Raw genomic sequence first — 26563 nt, 5'->3', positions numbered from 1 at the left:
GAATGGACAGATGTGGTTTGGGGTCGGGACCCTTCTTCAGGCTTTCCACAGATGCTTCCTGACCCACTGACTTCCTCCAGCAGTCCAAGTATTCCAACATCTGCAACCTCTTGGTTCTTGTATCTCCAAACTTTGGTCCCTGCTTTTACAAAGTTCCTTAACCCTCCAAGGAAGACTAACGTGTCCAGTGATGATTCTTGTTACTTTCCCTGTTAGTGTACTGTCAGAGCTGCTTCCTTTTGGAACAGATTTTAAATCGGGGTCCTGCCCGCAGTCCTTAAATAGAGCTTCCTTTATAAAAGAGAAAAGTGCAACAAAACAAGCTGGGGTTTCAGGTAATAGCAAAGGTACATCTTTCTAAGCAGCAGGGAATGGTACCCCAGCCCCATTGAGCATATCCTATGAACGAAATAAAACATAATTCCACAAACGGGGTAGTAAAGTGGCCACTTACCAGCCTCTGCACATTCAGCTGTCAAGCAGTACTCCTCAGAGTGCAGACTGATCACTCGATTGCCAGCTGCAAATAAAACAGACACAAAACAAATCAGATTTCAGGGTTCTCATTTCCGGAAACAATCCGCCATGCTATTTTCAAGGTTATTTGGCTATGCAATGTTGAAATTGATTTAATACTAGTGTAACAGCTGCTTCTGGGCAGGTTCAGAGATTTTCTCAAGCTGGAAGTGAATGATTTGTGACCTCGGACTATAAATCCTACAAGTAAACTGCAGCAGAGAACAACTGGCACAAAGCCACGTCCAACGGCCTGCTTACATTCCCACAATACTACGACCACAGCTCAACAGGCCCAAAGTTACCAACTAAAATCCTGTTTTTTGCATAACTTAGCTTCAGATGTGGCCTCCTGCCCAAGGTACTATCTACAACCCTCTGCCAATCTGAGGCCATTCAGGTCCCTAGTGCCTGCCCTTATATCAGACCTGTTCACCGTTCATCGCTGTGTGCTCAACTGACAATGCTTCACAACTCCTACCACCCAGGTTTGACCCTGGCATGCCTGTGTAGAGTTTCTCCAACGACAAAACTGGGAGGTTAGTCGACTGCTGTGCATTGCTCTTAGTTGGCTGCTGGATATTACCCTTGGAGCAAGTTAACCGTAAAAGGAAACAAAAGGATTGTTGATGGACATGTCTGAGTAAATTGAGAGGTATTGGAAAATAAGGATAAGGGAACAGGGGCTGTTAGGAGTCAGAATGAGCCCAATTGGCCAAATGGCCTCCTGTATCATTATAAGATATTTAAAATATTCACTCTTCATATCCTTAGTCCAGTGCCAAAGTTTTGATGTGGCATCCCAGCAACAGTGACCATGCCTTCAGATGCCTCGATCTATATTTCTGGAATTTCTTCCATAAACCTCTCCTCCATAAAACTTATTTGTTCTCTACTTTGTCTTGGTATGTTTAGTTCCTGTATAAAGCGCTATTTGATGATATTCCTGAGAACAACTTGAGATCTTTTACTACATTACGAGTGAGTCAAGTCACGTCGAATTGTGTTATTATTTGACTTAAAACACTGAATAAGTATTCATCCTCCAAGCCTCGTTAAAAGTGTTTAGTAACAGCCCCTCACAGCCCTTCATTCACATCTGCATAAGGTGTATTTACTGGCAAAGTGGGCTGCTGAGTGGAAAGCATCAATACCCCATTTTTGTCTACCTGGCAGATGATGCCTGCAGCCCCACAGCAGCCGACAAGCCCCCCCCCCCCCCCCCCCCCCCCCCCCCCCCCCCTTCAGTCTTCCAAGTTGCTCACTCAATGTACGGGTTATACCTCTTAAACCTGAACGTCTTTGGCATGTGGGAGGAAACCGGGTGAAACCCATACAGTCACAGGGAGAACTTGCAAACTCCACATAGACAGTGTACAAGGCTGAATTGGACTCGGGTTGCTGGAGCTGTGAGGCAGTGACTCTGCCGGCAGTTGTGAGCTTGTAGTTTTATTTTATGGTGCTCCGGTATCGTCATAGCTACTGTTGCTGAGATCAGCTGTCAAGAAAATAAAAATCTAGATTTTGTTTAATTACCTGAACTGTAGCTGTCCTGGTGAGATTTGTAATCATACTCTGGATGAATGATCCAGGTCATTGTCAGCTGCTACATAGACATATTAACTGTACTCCCATGGTCATATACAAAAGCAAATTGGCTTCACGACACTGTAAGCTCATTTCTTACGCATCCAGATAACAAGTCTGGCCCTTAAAGGCCTTTCTGGACTTGTGACTGTTGCACAAAGGGTCAAACGCAGTACCATCAGAGGTGCGAACACACAAGCATGGAAATGTTCCACCTCCTGTGGCTCTCACAGACAATCAGACACAGAAGGCTGTGTGCGGACGAGGAGTCGAAGGACGAGAAGCCGAAGCAAAGAAGTGGAAGCCAAATAACCGAACGGAAACGAAGCCGAAAAGCGAAATAACCGAAAGCGTACAAAGCCGAAAAGCCAACTAACCGAAAGGGTGGGACGCCTAAAAGTAAACTCACCGAAAGGTCGCTATGCCGAAACCCCAACTCACCGAAAGGCCACTATGCCGAAACGCCAACTCACCGAAAGGCTGCGTTGCCTACAAGCCGACTCACAGAAAGGCCGCTCTGCCGAAAAGCCAAATAACGGACATGACATCGCCGGGGAGGCAGGACTTGTCAGCGATTGGTCCAGACCCCCGCGTCCATCACATCACTGGCCGGTGGAGACGGGAGGGTGGGGGTCATTTTCCCCACACAATCCATAGGTGACTGGGCACTCTGAACCCGAGCACAAAGTTGTAAGTGGCCGAAGGAGCGCATCCCTCAGGACAGCCCCCACTCTCCCATTGCCACGGCCGCCCTCCGCCTCGTCTCCCCCGTGCGGCCGCACTGTGACAGGCTGTGGGTCAGGTGGAGCAGAGGTGTGGGACAGGCTGGTCCCTCCACCCACCCAGAGTCACTGATCGCGATGCACCGCCATCGGACCACAACCCCCACGCCAGGGTGATTCACCCCCCCCGACCCCCGGACCCCGACCCACACACGGGGTGATTCACCCCCCCGACCCCCGGACCCAGACCCACACACGGGGTGATTCACCCCCAGCCCGGCCATGGGGACAGACGGCTCGGGCATTGGCTGCCATAGTAAATCGCTTTTAAAACATGGGGGTACACACAAATTCCCTGGCGGGCCGATGACAAGTGTGCATGACAACGAACAATTTTATCTCCTCCCACTCCCGAAGCACGTTTTGTTTATTGTTTAAACACAGTAATATAGTAACGCACACAACAAGCTCCCACGCACAAAACACCAGATAATCTGTAATCTGTTTTAGCCGAAGATGGACACAAGAAGCTGTAGCAACTCAGCGGAACAGGCAGCATCTCTGGAGAGAAGGAAGTGTGACGTTTCGGGACGTCTTCACCGGCTAGTGATGTGATGGCCGCGGGTGTCTGGACCAATTGCTGACAAGTCCTGCCCCCCTGGCGACGTCATGTCCGTTATTTGGCTTTTCGGCAGAGCAGCCTTTCGGTTGGTTGCTTGTAGGCGACGCAGCCTATCGGTGAGTTGGAGTTTCGGCATAGCAGCCTTTCGTTGAGTTTGCTTTTAGGCATCCCATCCTTTCGGTTAGTTGGCTTTCCGACTTTGTTTCCGTTCGGTTATTTGGCTTCCACTTCTTTGCTTCGGCTTTTCGACCTTCGACGCCACGTCCGGGTACCCAGAAGACTTATAATTGTTGTAGCTGCTTCCAATTTAGATTTTTTGGCTTCTCCTCAACAAGGATGGAATGCAGAAAAACTGAATTTTATAAGTTGTGCACGTTCCAATTTAGAATGTTTAATGAAGGAGCAGCATTGGTGTCAACTGGTATTGTTTTAATAGACCTCACTCTAAGAGACATGTTGTTCAATGTCAAAGCAACTCCCTCAACTCTTGGCATGTGGGAGGGAACTGGGAAACCCCACACAGTTACTGGAAGTCCTATTGCAAGAAAACAATAATTGAAAAGTTATAGCAGAGATGGAGGCCATCCAGCCCAATATGCTGACACCAGCCCTCTGCTACTTCAATTTACCATGCCCTTCTCCAATACGACAGTGGGAGAAATGGATGTGCACTTAAGTGGGGCGTAGGGAAGAGAGGAGAGGGAAAGGAGGAGGAGGGGGTGTAACCTAAAATTGGAGAATTCAATGACCATACGGTTGGGTAGTAGGCGACCCAAATGGAATATGAATATTGTTCCTCCAGTTTGCTGGAGGGGTCGCTGTAGAAATGGGAAGAAGTTAAAATGGTTAGCAACCAGGAGATCCAACAGGCCTTTGCAGACTAAGTGTTCAGCTAAACAGTCGCCTGATCCACACTTGGTCTCGCTGATATAAAGGAGGCCATTTAGGAGCACTGAATGCAGTACAGGAGGTTAGTTAGTGCCTTTCATGGCTGGGCTTACCCCACAGTAAGGGAAGATTATACTCCCAAAGAGACCATTTGTGTGGAGAAGATGTTGAATTCAAGGCTCCATCTATCCTAAGCAAGCTTACTTAAAAGGTCCCATGACAGTCAAAGAAGAGCATGGAAATTTCTCTGGTGCATCAGCCAATGTTTATCCTTCAACAGGCTCATTTATATATAGCTGATTTTGTCTTTACCAGATTGTAGGATTCAGCTACGTACAAATTGGTACATACCTGACAATATTTAGGGTTTATGTTAGAAGGAACTACGGATTCTAGTTTAAACCGAAGATAGACACAAAAAGCTGGAGTAACTCAGCGGGACAGGCAGCATCTCTGGAGAGAAAGAATGGATGACGTTCGGGTCGAGACCCTTCTTCAGACTGGTTCGAGATAAGGAAACGAGAGATATAGACGGTGATGTGGAGAGATAAAGAACAATAAATGAAAGATTTGCAAAAAAGTAACTATGATAAAGGAAATAGGTCATTGTAAGCTGTTTGTAGGGTGAAAATGAGAAGCTAGTGCGACTTGGGTGGTGGAGGGATAGAGAGAGGAAATGCCGGGGCTACCTGAAGAGAGAGAAATCAATATTTGCTGCCCAAGCGAAATATGAGATGCTGTTCCTCCAATTTGCGTTTAGCCTCACTCTGACAATGGAGCAGACTGAGGACAGAAAGGTCTGACAATAGACAATAGGTGCATGAGTAGCCCATTCGGCCCTTCGAGTCAGAATATGATCATGGCTGATCATCCCCAATCAGTACCCCGTTCCTGCCTTCTCCCCATATCCCCTGACTCCACTATCTTCAAGAGCCCTATCTAGCTCTCTCTTGAAAGTATCCAGAGAACCAGCCTCCATCGCCCTCTGAGGCACAGACTCACAACTCTCTGTGTGAAAAAGTGTTTCCTCATCTCCGTTCTAAATGGCTGACCCCTTATTCTTAAACTGTGGCCCCTGGTTCTGGACTCCCCCAACATCGGGAACATTTTCCTGCCTCTAGCGTGTCCAAACCCTTAATAATCTTATATGTTTCAATAAGATTCCCTCTCATCCTAAATTCCAGAATATACAAGCCCAGCCACTCCATTCTCCCAGCATATGACAGTCCCGCCATCCAGGGAATTAACTTTGTAAACCTATGCTGTACTCCCTCAATACCAAGAATGTCCTACCTCAAATTAGGGGACCAAAACTGCACACAATACTCCAAGTGTGGTCTCACTAGGGCCCTGTACATCTGCAGAAGGACCACTTTGCTCCTGTACTCCTCCTCTTGTTATGAAGGCCAACATGCCATTTGCTTTCTTCACTGTCTGCTGCACCTGCATGCTTACTTTCATTGACTGATGAACAAGGACCCTCAGATCCCGTTGTACTTCCCCTTTTCCCAACTGTAGGAATGTGTAGGAATGGGAAGAGAATTAAAGTGTCCAGCAACCGGGATATCAGGTTGGTTCACGCGGACTGAGCGAGGGTGTTCCAATAAACGATCGCCCAGTCTGCGTATAGTCTTGCCGATGTACGGTGTCCACATCTTGAACAATATTGGATACAGTAGATGAGGTTGGAGGATGTGCAAGTGAACCTCTGCCTAACCTGAAAGGACTGTCGGGGTCCCTGAACAGAATCGAGGGAGGAGGTATAGCGACAGGTGCAGCATCTTCTGTGGTTGCAGGGGAAGGTACCCAAGGAGGGGGTGGTTTGGGCTTATGATGGGAGAGATGAACCCCCATTTCCTAAACAATGAGGACATCTCGGATGTTCTAGTATAGAACACCTCATCATGGGTGCAGATGCGGCGTTGACGGAGGAATTGGGAGTAGGGGTTAGGGTCTTTGCAGGAAGAAGTGTAGTTGAGATAGTTGTGGAAGTCAGTGGGTTTGTAATAGACGTCAGTCAATAGTCTATTTCTTGTGATGGAGACTGTGAGATCAAGAAAGGGGAGGGTGATGTCAGAGATGGTCCAAGTAAACTTGAGTGCAGGATGAAAATTGGTGGTGAAGTTGATGAAGTCCATGAGTTTCATTTGGCTATAACGCATTGTGTTTCGTAAAAAGACAAAGGAGGTGAGACAGCTTTGTTAATCAAGGAAGGAGTCAGAGCAGTGGTGAGTAATTACATAAATTCACTGGGTGGTGATATGGAATTGGTTTGATGGAATTAATGCATAGGATGATGTGGATTCTTGATAGGACGAATCATATAAGGGGAAGTTTCAATGGCATGTAAAAAGAAACATAGGTAATTTTATTTTCCATAATGATATGACTAATGGATAGGACAGGTTTGGAGGGATATGGACCAAATGCAGGCGGGTGGGTCTAGTGTACCTGGGACACGTTGGCCCGTGTGGGCAAGTTGGGCCGAAGGTCCTGTTTCATGACTCTACTGAAACTGGTAAATGTATTGAAGAGGAGGAATTTGTAGAGTGTTGGGGTTATTTCTTAGAACAGTATGTTATGGACTCTACCCAGGGACAAGCTGTTTTATAGATTATATCATGTTTAATGATGTAATATTAATGAAAGATGTTTTGGTTGAGGATCCCTGAGGGAGTGATCACAATGAGTTAGAATTCTGGATACAGTTTCGGGGGGTGAAACCAAGAGTGTAACCAATGTCCACAAATAAACACATTTATAATGGTGTGATGTTGGATGAGCAATGCAGATATTTAAATAGTTTGTTCATAGCACTCAGCAGATTTATTCCTGTTAGAAAGAAGGATTCCATGAGAAAGATTGAAAAAGAGGTCAAAGTAAATCAAAGACTGGAGCATATAAAGAATTTTTTTAAACTACAAATGTGATCCATTGTTCAGGAAGAGAAAAACAGATAACTTTAGGGCTGTTAGCTTATTATCTGTCGTTGATAAGATGCTGGAGTCTATCATCAATGAAGAAATAGCTAGTCATAGAGTTATACATAGAGTTATACACCTTCAACCCAACACATCCAGGCCGACCAAAGTACATTCCTGAGCTAGTCCTACTTTGGCTGCATATGGCTTAAAATGTTTAATTCCATGAACCTGTCCAAATTTGTTCTAAATTATGTAATTGTACCTGCCTGCACCACTTCCCCTTGCAGTTTGTTCCATACTCATCACTCTGTGTGATAAAATTGCCCTTCAGATGTTCTTTAAATCTCACCCCTCACCTTAAACCTAGGTCCCTCATGATATTATAAACCTCTAAGGTCACCAAGGAAAACTGGCAATTTTTGGTCCTATCCACAAAATTACTAATCATGTCACTTACATTTTCATCCAAATTGTAAACAGCTATGGACCCAACACTGATCCCTACGGCACACCACTGGTCACAGGCCTCCATCTGAACAACACTTTGCTGCTGCCCAATGCCTCCTTTCACCAGTTCAATTTTCTTTCCAATTGGCTAATTCACCCTGAATCCAATGTGATCTCACATTCTAGACCAGTCCATGATACAGGACTTTGACCAAGTCTTGATAAAGTCCATGTAAACCGCGTCTCCTGCCTTATGTTCTTCTATCCTCTCGGTACGCAAAATTCAATCAAATTTGTGAAACATAATTTCCCACATATAAATCTATGTTGACTACCTCTAATCCGCCTTTGCCACCCCACATGCATATAGATCCTGTTTCTCAGAATCGCCCTCCGTAGCTTTCCCACCACTGATGTTAGGCTTACTGGCTTGTGGTTCCCTGACTTGCCCTTGCAGACCTCCCTAAATAAAGGCACAACATTAGCCACCCTCCAGTCTTCTGATACCTCAGCCACGGTTAAGAAGACACAAACATCTCTGCCAGGACCCCAAAATGCCTTCCTTGTCATTTCAAGAAGTTTAATGCAATCAATCCAGGTCACCAGGTTTTATGAAAGGTACATCCTGCATGATAAATATGAAGAAGTAATGAGCAGAGTTGACTGAGTGGACGTAGTCATATCATACAGAAACTGGCCGTGCTGCCCACCATGTCCATGCCAGCTACACAGTGGCTATCTATACTCATCCCCTCTAGCAGGGAACTCATCCCTCCCACTTGGTACAGAGCCTTCTATGCCTTGGCAATTTGTGTTCATCCGGATACTTTTTAAATGTTGTGAGAGCACTTCCCCTTCACTAGCTTCTCAGGCGGTGTGTTCCAGATTCCAACTAACTACTACCCCAATTTTTTTTTTACCTCAGATCCCCTCTAACCTTCTTACTCCACAAGTTTGGCCCAGGGGCCCTTAGTATGATGTCTCCAGTATGATGAAAGTTTCTCACCATTTACCCTATCTAGGCCACCCATAATCCTGTACACCTCTATCAGGCCACCACACCCCCTCAACCTCCTCTGCTCCAAGGAAAACACATCCAGCTCCTCCAGTCTCTCCTCAAAATGGAGACAGTTTATCCCAGGTAATTTCCAGTTGTATCGCCTCTGCACTCTCGCCAGAGCAATCACGTCTTTCCCATTATGTGGTGGCCAGAACTGCACACAGAACTGGATGCTGTGTCCTAGCCAGTGATGATTAATTGTACCATGCTCTTCTGTTCACTGCCCTGACTAATGAAGCCCAGCGTCCCATATGCCTCCTTCATCACCTGATCAACGTGTGCTGCCATCTTTAGGTATCTATGGACTTGTACCACAGTCCCTAAAGTGGTCTATAGTACTCCTCAATGCACCCCCTGGCACTGCCATTCAAGATATGTGTCCTGCCCTCCCAAAATGCATCTCCTCACACCTATCAGGATTAAATTCCATCTGGTTGCAGGTAGTGGAAGGTAAGACCTGCAACCTCCGGCAACCACCTTCAACTAGCATCGCAACCGGCTTCGACTAAAAAAATTCCGGTTTTTAAAACGGCAACCTATTTTTAGTTGCGGCCAGTTTTGAATTTTTTGAAATAATCGCCGGAACATAGAGGAAGCGGAAACCACTTTCGACCATTAGGGAGACTGACAAAAACCTCTGGGAACCGCACGGAAACCTTGGGTGGGGCGCAAAGTCTCCAGAGGTTTCCTAAGTGGGACAGGGGCATAAGGGTACCTCACTCACTATCAACAACGCTATCAAATTTCATGTCAACTGCAAACTTACTAATCATTCCTCCTTAGCATAGATTTAAATCATTCATGTATATGACTAACAGCAAGGGTCTCAGCACTAATCTATGTTTGCACACTGTGGATCGCAAGCTTCCAATCACAAAATAATCCTCCACCATCATCCCACTTATTACCAAGCCAACTTTATATCGAAGAGAGACACAAAGTGCTGGAATAACTCAGTGGATCAAGCAGCATCTCTGGGGATAAAGAATGATGATGTTTTGGGTCGGAATCCTTCTTCAGACTGAAGGATTGGCCACCTTTCCCTGGGTCCTATGTCTATCTTTTAAATCAGCCTTCCAAGTGCGACCCTTTCAAAGGCCTCACTGAAGTCCATGTAATAATAATAATAATACATTTTATTTATGGGCGCCTTTCAAGAGTCTCAAGGACACCTTACAAAAATTTAGCAAGTAGAGGAAAAACATGTAAGGGGAATGAAATAAATAGTAGAGACATGACTAGTACACAAATTATAAATTAAAGACAGAATTCAAATTCAAAACACAATATGAGGCAATTCATGACAATATTCATGACGATGTAGACGATAACAATGCACTCCTTTCATAATCATGTGTTACTTCTTCAAAAGACTCAATCAATTTAGCCAAACTGATAAGTGATTTGGAAGGCATATGACATGTTGGCCTTTATTGCAAGAGGTTTGGAGTTTAGAAATAGGAATGTGTTGCACAAAGGGTTGTACAGGGTGTCAGAGGTCTGTTTAGTTCCCTTTACTTATAAAAGGGTACAATAGCATTGGAGGCATTCTAAAGGAGATTCAAACGTCTAACTGATGGATAAGGAGGTTATCCTATCACGTGCAGCTCCAGAATTAGGTTGGTTTATTTTGGAGCTTATAAGAATGAGAGGTGGTCGTATTGAACCATATAAGATCCGTCAGGAACATGGTAGGATAGCTGTTGAGATGCTTCCTCAAGTAGCAGTCTCCAATGAGGGGACATTGTTGCAAGATTAGTGGATGATCATTTAAAACTGAGGTGTGTATGAACTCGTCACCTCTTGCAGTTGGTTCTGGATCATAGGCGGCATTTAAAGAGGAAGGTTAAAGGAATTGAAGGCCTCAAAGAACTGGCACAGAAGAGGAGTTAAGGGCTGGAGCAAATCACCCATGATCACATTTAAGGTGGGGCAGGCTTGATAGCAAAGTGATGTATCCTCTGTGACCTTCTGTGATCTAGATTAGTACGTGTGTCAGAGGTTATGGGGAGAAGGCAGGAGAATTGGGGTTAGGAGGGAGAGATAGATCAGCCATGATCTAATGGCGGAGTAGACTTGATGGTGAATGGCCTAATTCTACTATCCCTTTAATGACTGAGTGGGTTTCCTCCAGGTGGTCCAGTTTCCCCCCACATCCTAAAGACGTGCAAGTTAATTGACCTGTAAATTACTCCTTCGCAGACATTAATGGACACATGAGTCATAAGCTACAGGAAAATAAGAGGGTTGATGGGATTGCTCTGAGAGTCAGCATAGAGGTGATGGGCCAAATGGCCTATTTCAGAATGAAATATAAACCCTGCATTCTACTGCATCATGGCTGACTCAAGTACTAAGAGTAATAATAGCTTGATAGTGCCCTTCACTGCCACAGATAACAACTAATGCCCCTGCCCCACTTAGGAAACCTGAACGGAAACCTCTGGAGACTTTGCGCCCCACCCAAGGTTTCTGTGCGGTTCCCAGAGGTTGCAGGTAGTTGCCGGAGGTTGCAGGTAGTGGAAGCAGGTAGGGAGACTGACAAAAACCTCCGGGAACCGCACGGAAACCTTGGGTGGGGCGCAAAGTCTCCAGAGGTTTCCGTTCAGGTTTCCTAAGTGAGACAGGGGCATAAGTTTCCAACATGATTTAACTGGTTTGAAACACCACATACATTGCAGTTTCAAAGGCAAGACAGTGCCTATGACTTTTTGTGAATTACAATGCTGACATTCAGAGGAATAGAGTGACACACTAATTAAATCATGCGCCTAAATAGATTTAAGAAAAATCAATCTTTTTCTGACGGTTACATCCAAAGAGCTACAAAATATATAAGCAGCCTAATGGTGCAGCTAGTAAAGTCTCTGCCTCAGAACACCATCCTGAGCTCGGGTCTTGTCTATGGGGAATTTGCACTTTCTCCTGGGTGCTGCGGTTTCCTCCCGCATCTCAAAATGTGCAGGTCAGTTGGCCATTGTAAATTGCCCGCAGTGGGTAGGCAAATGGTAGAATCAACGGGAGCCTAGATATAGTCCAGATAAAATGGGATTGCTGTGGGATTATGCGAATGATGGTCAGCATGAACATGGTGGCCAAAAAATCTGCTTGTGTTGTATGTTACGATGACTTGTTAGAAGATATTTAGACAGGTACATGAATAAGGAAACATTAAGAGGAACATGGATCAGGCGCAGACTCGGAGTAAGAAGGTGTCACGGGTGGATAGAGTGGCCAAGAAGGCTTGCAGTTCACTGGCCGTTCATCAGTCAGGGTATTGACTATAGAAGTAGATACAAAGAACTGCAGATGCTGGTTTATACCAAAAACAGACAAGTACTGGAGTAACTCAGCTGGTTCGGCAGCGGCTCCGAAGAAAAAGATTAGGTGCCATTTCAGATTGGGACCCTTCTTCAAACTGAAAGTCAGGAGTGGTGGCCACTACCTCGCCCGAGGTATTTTGTTGCTGGCCCTGATTGGGTCTGGCCCCTTCTTGCCTCCAGCTATTCACCCCCTGCCACCCCACCCCCGACTTTCCGTCTGAAGAAGGGTCCAAATCCGAAACATCAACTAATCATTTTTCTCCAGAGATACTGCCTGATCCGCTGAGTTACCAGCACTTTGTGTCTATCTATTGAGTATAGAAGTTGGGATGTTATGTTAGAGTTCTAAAAGATGTTGGTGAGGTCACGTTTGGAGTCATGTGTTCAGTTTTATTCAAGCTGTTATAGGAAAAATGGTGCTAAACTGGAAAGAGTGCAGAGAGGATTTATGAGGATGTTGCCAGGGCTGTGGGCTTGAGCTATAGGGAGAGGTTGGACAGGTGAGGACTTTATTCCTTTGAGCCCAGTAGGATGAGGGGTGATCTTAGAGAGATGCATAAGATCATGAGGAAAAAAGATAGTGCAGGAAGGAACTGCAGATGCCGATTTAAACTGAAGATAGGCACAAAAATCTGGAATTACTGAGCGGGTCAGGCAACATCTCTGGAGAGGAATGGGTGATGTTTCGGGTTGAGGCCCTTCTGTCTGACCTGAAACTTCACCTATTCCTTCTCTCCAGAGATGCTGCCTGTCCTGCTGAGTTACTCCAGCTTTTTGTGTCTATCTTCAGGAGAAAAGATAGGGTAAATGCACAGTCTTTTACCCAGAGTAGAAGAATCAAGGATTGAAGGACATATATTTATGGTAAGCGGGGGAAAATTTAATAGGGACCTGAGTGGCAACGTTTTCACACAGAGGGTGAAGAGTATATGGAACAAACTGCCAGGGGAGGCAGTTGAGGCCGATACTATAACAATATTTAAAAGACATTTGCGCAGGTAAATTGATTACAAAAAAACAGAGGGATATGGGCCAAATGCGGGCAGGTGGGACTAGTAAGGGCATTTTGGTCGCATGGGCAAGTTGGACCGAAGGGCCTGTTTCCATGCTGTATGACTATCACAGATGGTTCAACTCTAAGATGTGAGATGGAGAGCCAGAAACTGCAGAACAACTCATGGAGTATCACTTACCAAGTGCCAGTACGATCCCGAGAACCACAGTTACAGCCACAGACAAGAGGAGGGCTACTTTCAACCGCTTGTTTCGACACCTTCCCGTTGTAGGTTTTGCGTTCTCTAGTACTTCCATCTGCATGATGTCCAGGAGTGCTTCACATCACTCTCCCTCTTGACAGAAAGGCTGGTGCTCCAAAGTTTGAACAAAAGTTTCTGTCTAAGGAGTACTATAGACAGCCTGTCCACTCTTAGAAAGAACAGTGTCTGCACTCCCTCTCCTATACACTACTTGGAAAACTGTAGATCCTGGTTTAAGTTCAGCCACCGACTTGGCGGCTGACTATGACAGCACTGAGATTTATTATATTAGGTTATGTCTGTCACGCCAAGCACAGCAACAATTGCTTACCCAGCTTGCAATTATCAAACTGAAGTAACAGAGGTGTTCACAACTGTCAGTGTTACAGACTGGCTCCACCTCCAAACATAACAGTTGGAGCAGTGGAGCAATCGGTAATGTCATCATACCAATCTGATACGCCACACCAGAAATACACCATTTACAGTGCCATGTCATGTCAACAGATTATATTATTTACAATGAGGCATTCTTCTAATTCTCCAACACCTTACCTTACATTTGACAAATGATCTTTCCCTGATTTGGGTATCAAAGACAATGATCTTCTCCGCTTATACAAAAACATGCAGAGGCATTTGCTACTGCTGGCACTCAATGGATTAAAAGCAGGGAGTGCTGTCCTTATTGAATTATACGTTAACTTTTCCCTTTGCTAGAGAGCCCAGAAGTTATATCTTTCAAAGCTCATGTTATTCAAATGCAATTATTGCAGCCAGAAAACCTAAAAAAAACATACAAGGATTCGAGAAAGCAATACTTTTTCAACAGAAATTCCAGCAGGAAATGGACATTCACACAAGGGAAAGATATTTGCCCAAGTTTTTTTAAAGTTGCATTCCAATTATTTAATGTATCCAAAATAACTCATCGTCCTCAAAAGCCACACCCTCCCAATAAACCAATTCCATTTATTCCTTGATCCCAAATGACTCGTGCTGCTCTATAATCTGAAATCCTTCAAATCAATCTCCGTCCAACAGTCCCCAGAATAGCCCCCATTCTCCACTAATTCACTTCACCTCTTCGATCCTTGTTTGAACAGTTTCCATAAACCTCACATCATTCACTCCTCCTTGGTTTTCACAACCCCCTTTCAGATTCTTGCCAGCTCTTTCCCCCTCCTCTGACTTTTACCTTCTCCACAATCGCACCAACCTTCTCCACCAATCCTTTTCTCACTCCCCTCCAATCCTCACAACCACATCTCCTCAACCCCGTTTAATCTCCGCACCGAACTCCGCAAACTCTCAGTCCTCAGCAACCCACTCTTTCCTTAATCCTCCCCAGGTGACACCCACCACAGTCCTGACTAACCTATGGAGCTCATCCAATCCCTTCCGTCCACACCCATCCTCAATTCATCAAGGCTCCTTGAACCTTATCAACTCGATAATCTGTCTCAAAATGTCTTAGAAACTTGAATCTGCCAAATGGGGTGGCAAATGTGGTGAGGTTTGATGACTCGTCGTCCAGCGGTACCTGCCAGAAGGAGCTCTTTGCATCGAGGACAGAAAATACGGTAGCTCGTCCGATCTGTGCCGCAACGTCCTCGACAGTCCTCATAGGATAGTGATGCCTGATGGCAGAGTTCAAATCTTTCGGATTGATGCACACACAGAGCTCGTCACAGGCAGCTTGCCTAGTTTGTCATCGAACAGATCAGGGTATACTTTTATCGGGTCCATTGATAATCAGTAGCTTGTGGACCGACTCGTCAAAGGAAATCAGCCCCAAATCCTGGCATGCATAAACAAATCTACAGGTTCAATACAGCAGATGACCAAGACAGGGAAGAGAGGGCAAAACCCTGCCTGACTCCAGACCTGATGGGAAAGCTAACTGATTCCCACCCATTGATTTGGACTGCACTACAGATATTAGTGTGGAGCAGTTGGATCCAATTTCCGATTCCCTCCCCAAAGCCCATTTTGGAGAGCACGTCCCTCATGTACGTGTGCGATATCCTGTCGAAGGCCTTCTCCGGGTCCAAGCTGACTGGGCAGGCATCCACCCATCTGTCCTGCACGTAGGCAATTATATATCTCAGCAGCGCCAGGCTGTCTGAGATTTTCCTGCCAGGTACAGCACAGGTTTGGTCCGGGTGGATCACCCGTCCCAGAGCAGACTTGACCCGATTGGCGATGGCCTTGGATAGGGTCTTGTAATCAACATTCAACAATGTGATGGGTCTCCAATTCCTTATATCCTTCATCTCCCCCTTCTGCTTGTAGATTAGGGTGATGCTGCCCTTCCTCATGGAGCCTGACATGCTGCCAGCTAGAAGCATGTCGTTGTACACATCCAGCAGGTCCGGGCCCACCCAGTCCCACAGAGCCGAATACAACTCGGCCAGTAAGCCATCGCTTCCGGTAGTTTTACTCGAGTCAAAGGAACGGATGGAGCCAGTCAGCTCCTCTAGGGTCAGTGGTTGGTCCAGACTCTCCCGCTTGCTGTTCTCCAAGATCTCCGTGATAGAGGACAGGAAGTTCTGGGAGGCGGTGCTGTCTGTGGCCTTTTTGTCATACAAATCCATCTGCAGCATGTCCGTCTGCGAGGATGTTACCGAGCCTTCCTCCTCCCTAAGGCTGTTCATCACATCCTGTGAACCTTATGGAAGAATGCTGTGGTGGATGTTTGTGTTAAATCTTATTGTGTATTGTGTGTTCTTTTTAAGTGTATCGCTGCTGGCAAATTCATTTCACTGCGCCTTCGGGTGCATGTGACAAATAAAATTGACTTTGATACTCTCTCCTCATTAGCACGCTCATTCATTAATAAACTACTCCAGCTCCTCAATCCTCAACCTGCTGGTTTCCAACCTCACTCCCCCTCCTCCATCGTCACCAACTAACTCAATCATCTTCTGATTTTATTGCTGCTTCTCTCTCTGCTCGAGTGCTCCAGTGTACTCTCAATTTGCCCAACTCTTTGGTGGATGTTAATTTGTGTTTATTGTTGTTTTTTATTGTATGTATGACTGCAGGCACGAAATTTCGTTCAGACCGTAAGGTCTGAATGACAATAAAGGTATTCAATTCAATTCAATCTTCTTTCATCTGGGGTGCCTTCAATCCCACTTCCTCAGCAAATCAAGAGTCCTAACCCTCACCCATTCCGGAAGTTGCGGCGCTGCCCAAGCAGCTGCAGCTCACCTGCAGTCCGTCTGTCTTTTCTTTTTTCTTTTTCTTTTGTCCTGCTGTTTAGTTTATTTAGTTTATTTTTGTTGTGTATGTGTGTGTGGGGGGGGAAGAAACAGTTTTTAGTCTCCTCCTTCGGGGGGATGCAACCTTTTCTTGTTGTATCCACCGTCTCCATCTGCGCTGAGGCCTAATCGCGGAGCTGGCGGCCTCCAACTGCGACCGACCTCGAGGCACCGGAGGCAGAGCCAGGACTTTCCAAAGCGAGGCTGGCCGACTTCGGGGCTGTGGTGGCGTGGCGGCGGCGGCGACCCGACTTCGAAGCCTCGGCCGCGGGCCCAGTTGACGACAATGTCGGGAGCTCGCAGGTCCCAGGTTGGTGACCGGTTCTCCGGAGCTCCCGCAACGACAGCTTCGTCCGCTGGACTGGAGGGTGGCAGCTTCGACCGCCCCGGGCCGCGGAGTTTGAACCAGCCCGGTCGCAGAGCTCGGATGCGGCCGCTGGACTTACCATCACCCGGCGGGGTCCCAACAGCGGAAGCCTGGATCGCCTCAATGCAGATGGAGAACAAGGAGGGAAGAGACAAGGGCTTTACGACTTTTGCCTTCCATCACAGTGAGGAGCTGCCTGGTACTCACCGTGGTGGATGTTAAACTGTGTTAAGTGTGTGTTTTGTTATTTTATTCGATGTTATGACTGCAAGGTATACAATTTTGTTCAGACTGAAAAGGCTGAATGACAATAAAAGATACTTTACTTTATAGTTGAGTTACACCAACTAGGACTCTTCTCTCTCTAGTCCAAACCATGCCTCGTTCTCCAATACCCCCTTCCTGCACCTGCATTACCACTCCTTGATATTCCCCAAATCCATAGTCTATATGATTCCGCTCTCCCCTCCCCATTCCACACATTCCCTCTCCCGATATTCTAATAGACCAATACTATAGTCCCAATCCATTCCAATCCCACTCCTCCCCTCAAAACACTCCAACCCCACTCCCTTCCTTCAAACCATTTCAACCCACTCTGAAGAAGGGTTTTGACACAAAATGTCACCCATTCCTTCTCTCCAGAGATGCCGCCTGTCCCACTGAGTTACTCCAGCATTTTGTGCTTACCTTCAACCCACTCTGTCTCTCCTCAAACCATTCCAACACCACTCCCAATGCTAAACATTTTTTCTTCCCATTCCCATACCAGCCTTTCTTTCTTGGGCCTCCTCCATTGCCAGACTGAAGCCACACACAAACTGGAGGAACATCACCACATATTCCATTTGGGGAGCTGACAACCTAACAGTATGAATATTGAATTCTCCAATTTTAGGTTACAGAACCCTTCCATTTTCACTTCTTCCCCAAATAACCCTCCAGATCAATCTTCTTTCCTCCCTCCCATGCTCCTCCTAGACTAGCACTATTTCTCCCTTTCCCCTCCATCCTGTCTCTAGCTTCACAATCCACAACTCTTCAAACCTTTTGTCTCACACTTTCTGTCTTTTCATCTCTGGCCTTTGTCCAACAATATGCCTCTCAAAAATCTCTCCTGATCTCAATATCTTTTCCTGCCAGACCTTATCACACCCATTCTCTCTTATAGCTTTCCTTCCACCCACCACAATCTGTCTGAAGAAGGGTCCCGACTTGAAACGTTATTTCTCCAGATATGCTGCCTAACTGCTGAGTTACTTCCAGCACTCTGTCTTTTGCAAACCAGCAATTCCTTGTTTCTACGTCACTGAATATCTTCATTCTTCCACAGAGCCAGGCCCAGTGCTAGACCTGACCACTACTGCTCTCCCCTGACTGGTCATCCTACCAACAGCATCATAAGGGGCATACCTGTTGTCGAGGGGAATGGCCACAGAAAATTGCTGCACTCTCTGCCTGCTCCCTTTCCTGATGGTTTCCCATCTACTGTCAGTCCGTACCCGCTGTGTGACCACCTCACTGTGACCCAACTCCCATCTATAGCCTCCTCAGCCCCTCAGATGATCTGGAGATTATCAAGCTGCTGCTTAAAGAGCAAACCAAAGCCAGCAACGATGATTAAGGAAAGGTGGAGCCCACGATGGTCAAGTGTACATTTTCATTCCTCTAGTCAACAATGTACCATTGTGATTTGTTCTTTTCATACCTTTCATTCATTTGTTCTTTGTACCTTTTCATACCTTTACTTTCCCTCAACCTTGAGTCTGAAGAAGGGTCTTGACCCGAAACATCACCTATTCCTTTTCTTCAGAGATGCTGCCTGACCTGCTGAGTTACTCCAGCATTTTGTGTTTATCTTCGATGTAAACCAGCATCTGCAGTTCCTTCCTACACACGCTGCAGCTTTAGTTTCCCCAAAGCAATCTTTATGGAGCTCCAGCTGTATACAACCTCATAGAATCGTAGTCCTCAAGGACACTGGAAATCTCCCTGAATTTTCCACATCCTGCAGGAGGAGCATACAATGACCCTAACTGCCATCTTTATTGCACATGACTTGCTCAGTGTCACAGACTTAGATGGGGCAGAATTTGCTGGGTACATCCAATCAGGCTTCTAGAAACAGTATATGTATAGTCCGACCTGAGAAGTGAACATACTGGACCTTGTGTTGGGAAACGAGCCTGGCCAGGTGACTGGTGTTACAATGGAAGATCATTTTGGGAATAGTGTTCACAATTTCATACATTTTAAGATTGGCTTGAATAAGGACAAAGCTGGAGCTTGTGGTAAGGTATTAAATTGGAGAAGGCAAATTACAACATTATTAGGCCGGAGCTCAGGAGGGTGTTCTGGCCTTGTTTATTGAGAATGTCAATATCTGACATGTGGGAAAGACACAAAAAGCTGGTGTAACTCAGCGGGACAGGTAGCATCTCCGGTAACTTTTCGGGACGAGACCGTCGTTTGAAGGCCAGTTGATCGAAGTTCGGGACCAGCTTGTGAGGAGGAATGATAAGGCAAAGGGAACCTTTATGACCAAGAGGTAAATTTGATCCCAAAAAAATGGAAGCACATGCAAGGTTTAAGAGGGCATGATCAAACAGAGCCTTTGAGTAATATAAAGAGAGGAAATAACTTAACCAGGCGATTAGAAGGGCCAAAGGGGGCCACAAAATCGTTTTGCAATGGTTCAATGGTTACGTTGTTACATGTGCAATTGCAGCGAAATTATTTTCTTTCAAACAGCCCTGTAGAGATTGCCATACCCAAGCACATCCCAATGAGAAAAGTGCACAGAATAGTCCACTTTTCTCATTGAGTGAAAAAGGCACCAAAAACCGGTAACACTCTATCCTGTCTCAATGAACTACTGCTATACAATGTTACTGTATCTGGGATGATTATCTATGAGGTCTCCAAGTGCTTATGTGTAGTGATTTGTACGGAATTGTATTGAAAAATGAATAGGTGACAATAAAGTACCATTGAGGCCGCATGCAGGAAGCACCAGGTTTTGGTGCCATTTTCAAGGTCCAGTCCACGCTCTAGTTCTTACGAGCGGTGCCTGACCCAAACGAACCCCAGGTTGCTGCAGGCTTTCAGCCGTCACCTTCCTTGGACATGTGGGTTAACCAGCAAACGGACTGGTTTACTCTCCTGTCCACCTTTGTGCCTCCCACAGCCAACCTCGAGGGCGCGGTTGGCCAGACCCCGGTTTGATCCTTGCCCATTGCATCCACCACCATCGCCGGCTCCATCCTCGTGGTCTCTGGTCTTCGTGGAAGAGCAGGGGCTGCTCAGGTGGTTTCCCCATAATGACTGTGTCCGGCCATGGGGGATGAGCAGGGGCCGGCTGGATTGAATTGAATTGAATTTCCTTTATTGTCATTCAGACCTTTCAGTCTGAACGAAATTTCGTGCCTGCAGTCATACATACAATAATACAATAATAGACAACAGAACAGACAATAAACACAAATTAACATCCACCACAGTGAGTCCACCAAGCACCTCCTCACTGTGATGGAGGCAAAAATCTTAGGGCTGCAGTCTCTTCCCTCCTCTTCTCCCTCTGCGCTGAGGCGATACCCCACCGGGCGATGGTAAATCAGTCCCGCGGCTCACCGAACTCCGCGAACGGGCCGGTTCAAACACCGCGGCACGAGGTGGTCGAAGCTGCCGCCCTCCAGTCCAGCGGACGCAGTTGTTGACGACGTCGTCCACTGGCCCGCGGCCGAACCCCGGACTCAGGCCGCCGCCGCCAGAACGCCGTCTCAGCCACCGGAGCACCGTTCCAGCCCCGAGCCGGGTCACCCTCACGGGAGCATCTCAGCCCCGCGCCAGGCCGCCCTCACGGGAGCGCCGTTACCCTCGAACTGGGCCACCCCGACGGGAGCGCCGTTACCCTCGAACTGGGCCGCCCTCACGGGAGCGCCGTTTCCCTCGGGCTGGGCCGCCCTCACGGGAGCGCCGTTCCACCCTCGGGCTGGGCCGCCCCGACGGGAGCACCGTTACCCTTAGGCTGGGCCGCCCACACGGGAGCGTCTCAGCCCCTCGCCAGGCCGCCCTCACGGGAGCGTCACAGCCCCTCACGGGAGCGCCGTTCCAGCCCCGAGCTGGGCCGCCCTCACGGGAGCGAGCCCAGGGCGAATCCTGACAGGCTGCCTCCGGAGCCTCGAGGTCGCCAGCTCCGCCATTAGGCCTCAGCGCAGACGGAGGCAGAGAAGGGGGATACGACAAAAAAGTCGCATTCCCCCCGAAGGGAGAGACAGCAAGCTCTGTTTCAACCCCCCCCCCCCCCCCCCCCCCCACACATAAACACAACCTAAAAAAACAAAAACTTAGCTAGACAAAATGAAAAAAACAACACAAAAAAGTAAAAACAAACGGACTGCAGGCAAGCCGCAGCCGTTCACCAGCGCCGCCACTTCTGGACCAATAGCTTCTCACCAATGGGAAAGCCCTCTGGGAGCTTCCAATGAGGAATGGAAGCTTTGGATAGTTGAATGAAAGAAAATCCCAAAGCTTTTTATACCTACATTAAAATCAAGAATGCAACCAGGGAGAAAATAAGGCTGCTCAAGGATAAAGGACTTGTGCTTGGAGTTAGGAAATGTGGACGACGGACTGAATGAATCCATTGTCACCAAGAAAGACGTGGAGGACAGTGAGATTAGTGTGGTGAATACTACTATGCAAGGACAGTTTCAGATGAAGATTGAAGAGGTGTTGGGGCTCATGAAGAGCATTAAGGTGGATAAATCCCCAGGACCTGAAGAGATTCGTCCCAGGTTCTTGAAATGCAAGATTGTGGAAGCCTTGACAAAGAAAAAGGAAAGCGCATGCAAGGCTTTGCATCTCCTTTAATCACATGCAAGGTGCTGGGGGACTGAAGAAGTGTTAATGTTGGTCCTTTGTTTAAGTGGTAGAGGGATTCCAGGGTATTAAAGAGCAATGAGCTTCATGTCAGTGGAGCTATTGGAAAGGATTCGTCTGGACAGGATTTACTGCCATTTGGAAGATAATGGGTTAATGGGTTGGTTAGTGAATTTGTAAATGACACCAAGATTGTGGAGGCCACGGACTGTGAGGAACGCTGCCAAGGTATGCAGAGGGATATAGATCAGCTACAGAAATGGGTGGAGATATGCCAGATGGAGGTGAACCAAGCAAGCACAGGAAAGCACCAAACTCCACTTTGAGAAGTTGAATGCAAGGGGAAAATAAATTAATTAATGACATGGTTCGTAACAGCATTTATGGACAGAGGGATCTTGGGGTCCAAATCCATAACTTCCAGAATGTGGTAATACAAGTAGATAGTGGGAAAGGAGGCATATGGTACGTTTTGCTTTAATTGGTCGGAGCATTGAATACAAGTCAGGAAGTCATTACAATAGACAATAGGTGCAGGAGTAGGCCATTCGGCCGTTCGAGCCAGCACCACCATTCAATGTGATCATGGCTGATCATCCCCAATATGTACCCCGTTCCTGCCTTCTCCACATATACCTTGAGAACCCTATATCTTTAAGAACCCTATCTAGCTCTCTCTTGAAAGTATCCAGAGAACAGGCTTCTGAGGCAAAGAATTCAACATACTCACAACTCTGTGAGAAAAAGTGTTTCCTCGTCTCCGTTCTAACTGGCTTACCCCTTATTCTTATACTGTGGCCCCTGATTCAGGACTCCCCCAACTTCGGGAACATGGTTCCTGCCTCTAGCGTGTCCAAACCCTTAATAATCTTATATGTTTCAATAAGATCCCCTCTCATCCTTCTAAATTCCAGAGTATACAAGCCCAGCCGCTCCATTCTCTTAGCATATGACAGTCCCGTCATCCCGGGAATTAACCTTGTAAACCTACGCTGCACTCCCTCAATAGCAAGAATGTCCTTCCTCAAATTAGGGGTCCAAAACTGCACACAATACTCCAGGTGTGGTCTCACTAGGGCCATATATAACTGCAGAATGACCCTCTTTGCTCCTATACTCAACTCCTCTTGTTATAAAGGCCAACATGCCATTCGCTTTCTTCACTGCCTGCTGTACCTGCATGCTTACTTTCATGATGCAGTTTTATAGGACTTTGGTTAAACTGTATTTGGAACATTGTGTCCAGTTCTGGTTGTCCCATTATAGGAAGAATGTGGAGACTTTGAAAAGGATGCACAGGTGGTTTGCTATAATATTTCCTGGATTAGGGGATATTAGACGATAGACAATAGGTGCAGGAGTAAGCCATTCGGCCCTTCAAGCCAGCACCGCCATTCAATGTGATTATGGCCGGTTATCCACAATCAGTACCCCGTTCCTGCCTTCTCCCCATATCCCCCGACTCCACTATCTTTAAGAGCTCTATCTCTCTCTTGAAAGCATCCAGAGAACTGGCTTCAACCGCCTTCTGAGGCAGAGAATTCCACAGACTCAACTCTGTGTGAAAATGTTTTTCCTCATCTCATTTCTAAATGGCTTACCCCTTATTCTTAAACTGTGGTGCCTAGTTCTACTCCCCCAATATAGGGAACACGTTTCCTACCCCTAGCCTTTCCAAAACCGTAATAATCTTATGTTTCTATAAGATCGCCTCTCATCCATCTAAATTCCAGAGTTAACAAACCCAGCTGCTACATTCTATCAACATATGACAGTCCCGCCATCCTGGGAATTAACCTACATTAGCTACAAGAAGAATGGACAGATCTCGATTGTTTTCTCGGGAACGTCGGGTGCTGTGGGGAGACGTTATCAAGGTACATAAAATTATGAGAGGCATAGATTGGGTAATCAGTTAAAACGTATCTTCCAGGATGAAAAGAACAAATATTAGAATGCGTAGTTTTAAGGCGAGAGGGGTAAGTGCTGCTATGATAGTGGCGTTTAAGAGACTTTTAGATTGACATACAAATATGCAGGGAATGGAGGGATATAGATTAGGTGAAGGCAGATAAGATTTGGTCTTGGCAGCATGTTCTGCACAGATATTTCAAGCCAATGGGCCTACTCCTGTACTGTTCTATATTTGATGCAAATATGGATCTTGTATATTGGCTGAGACTGGAAAACCAGGTGACTATTCTAAAGCTCGATCATTTTGCCATAGCCTACAAGAACACTAGATAATATCTAACCTGGAATTCTCACCCCACACAAGATATGAAAAATCAATCCCACACCAACAGCAGCAAAGGTTTCATCCTTCCTGAGAATTAGGAAACATAGAAACATAGAAAATAGGTGCAGGAGTAGGCCATTCGGCCTTTCGCGTCTGCACCGCCATTCAACATGATCATGGCTGATCATCCAACACAGTATCCTGTACCTGCCTTCTCTCCATACCCCCTAATCCCTTTAGCCACATCTAACTCCCTCTTGAATATAGCCAATGAACTGGCCTCAACTACCTTCTGTGGCAGAGAATTCCAGAGATTCACCACTCTCTGTGTGAAAAATGTTTTTCTCATCTCAGTCCTAAAGGATTTCCCCTTTATCCTTAAACTGTGACCCCTTGTCTTCCTGCATCTAGCCTGTCCAACCTCTTAAGAATTTTGTAAGTTTCTATAAGATCCCCCCTCAATCTTCTAAATTCTAGCGAGTACAAGCCGAGTCTATCCAGTCTTTCTTCATATGAAAGTCCTGACATCCGAGGAATCAGTCTGCTGAACCTTCTCTGTACCTTCTATGGCAAGAATGTCTTTCCTCAGATTTGGAGACCAAAACTGTACGCAATACTCCAGGTGCGGTCTCACCAAGACCTTGTACAACTGCAGTAGAATCTCCCTGCTCCTGTACTCAAATCCTTTTGCTATGAATGCTAACATACCATTCGTTTTCTTCACTACCTGCTGCACCTGCATGCCTACTTTCAATGACTGGTGTACCATGACACCCAGGTCTCGTTGCATCTCCCCTTTTCCTAATCGGCCACCATTTAGATAAGTCTACTTTCCTGTTTTTGCCACCAAAGTGGATAACCTCACATTTATCCACATTATACTGCATCTGCCATGCATTTGCCCACTCACCCAGCCTATCCAAGTCACCTTGCAGCCTCCTAGCATCCTCCTCACAGCTAATACTGCCCCCCAGCTTCGTGTCATCCGCAAACTTGGAGATGTTGCATTCAATTCCCTCGTCCAAATCATTAATATATATTGTAAATAGCTGGGGTCCCAGCACTGAGCCTTGCGGTACCCCACTAGTCACTGCCTGCCATTCTGAAAAGGACCCGTTTACTCCTACTCTTTGCTTCCTGTTTGCCAGCCAGTTCTCTATCCACATCAATACTGAACCCCCAATACCGTGTGCTTTATGTTTGTATACTAATCTCTTATGTGGGACCTTGTCGAAAGCCTTCTGAAAGTCCAGATATAACACATCCACTGGTTCTCCCTTATCCACTCTACTAGTTACATCCTCGAAAAATTCTATAAGATTCGTCAGACATGATTTACCTTTCGTAAATCCATGCTGACTGTCCAAGGATTTCACCACTTTCCAAAGGTGCTGCTACCCCATCTTTAATAACTGACTAGCAGTTTCCCCACTACCGATGTTAGACTAACTGGTCTGTAATTCCCCGTTTTCTCTCTCCCTCCCTTCTTAAAAAGTGGGGTCACATTAGCTACCCTCCAATCCTCAGGAACTACTCCAGAATCTAAGAAGTTTTGAAAAATTATCACTAATGCATCCACTGTTTCTGGGGCTACTTCCTTAAGTGTTCTGGGATGCAGCCTATCTGGCCCTGGGGATTTATCGGCCTTTAATCCATTCAATTTACCTAACACCACTTCCCGGCTAATCTGGATTTCACTCAGTTCCTCCATCTCATTTGACCCACGGTCCCCTGCTATTTCCGGCAGATTATTTATGTCTTCCTTAGTGAAGACAGAACCAAAGTAGTTATTCAATTGGTCTGCCATGTCCTTGTTCCCCATGATCAATTCACCCGTTTCTGACTGCAAGGGACCTACATTTGTTTTAACTAATCTCTTTCTCTTCACATATCTATAAAAACGTTTGCAGTCAGTTTTTATGTTCCCTGCCAGTTTTCTTTCATAATCTATTTTCCCTTTCCTAATTAAGCCCTTTGTCCTCCTCCTTCTGGAAAGTACCAGAGTACTCATGCTTCCCAAGAATTAAGAAAGTATCAGACCAGAAAATATCCTTAACTCCATCAGCCACTTTTGCCCACAAGTCTCAACACCTGTCAATGGTCAGATTTCAGCAGAATTCGATAAACTCCTCACGCAATAAATCGCAAGTCAACCCTATGCTATGTGCCTTCTTAAGGTGTTTCAAAAATTAATCCATTATTTCCATTATAATCTTTCCTTGATGCTGCTGGTAAGTCCATGAGCCAAGCACACTCCAACAGAATATGCTTTACCTGCCTGCCGTCTGCAATGACTGATGGGACTGTACACTGAATCTTTCCAATTGTTTCCTGACCAACTGCAATGTGATGTTCTGGTCTTCAGGATGTCTCCAGATGAATTAACATTGTGGGCTCTGTAAGCTATTAAGCACTGTATAGATAAAGGAACAATAGAAAAAGTATAATTAATCGTTACCATTAGT

The 26563-nt window shown here is 46.2% G+C and overlaps 1 protein-coding gene across 1 annotated transcript in view; it reads right to left on the bottom strand.

Moving 5' to 3' along the window:
• phex (phosphate regulating endopeptidase homolog X-linked) overlaps window positions 1–13758 on the bottom strand; it is a 65936-nt gene extending 52178 nt beyond the window's left edge. The window contains exons 1-2 of the mRNA XM_033032956.1: window positions 13283–13758; window positions 455–520 (exon numbers count right to left, since the gene is read on the bottom strand). Coding sequence (XP_032888847.1) covers window positions 455–520; window positions 13283–13406 — 190 coding nt within the window. The 5' untranslated portion in view covers window positions 13407–13758. The remainder of the gene's footprint in view (window positions 1–454; window positions 521–13282) is intronic.
• Between the last annotated feature and the right edge of the window lie 12805 nt (window positions 13759–26563).

Source organism: Amblyraja radiata, chromosome 14, assembly GCF_010909765.2.
Source record: "Amblyraja radiata isolate CabotCenter1 chromosome 14, sAmbRad1.1.pri, whole genome shotgun sequence".
Lineage (NCBI taxonomy): Eukaryota > Metazoa > Chordata > Chondrichthyes > Rajiformes > Rajidae > Amblyraja > Amblyraja radiata.
This window is presented reverse-complemented; position numbering and strand designations above follow the sequence as displayed.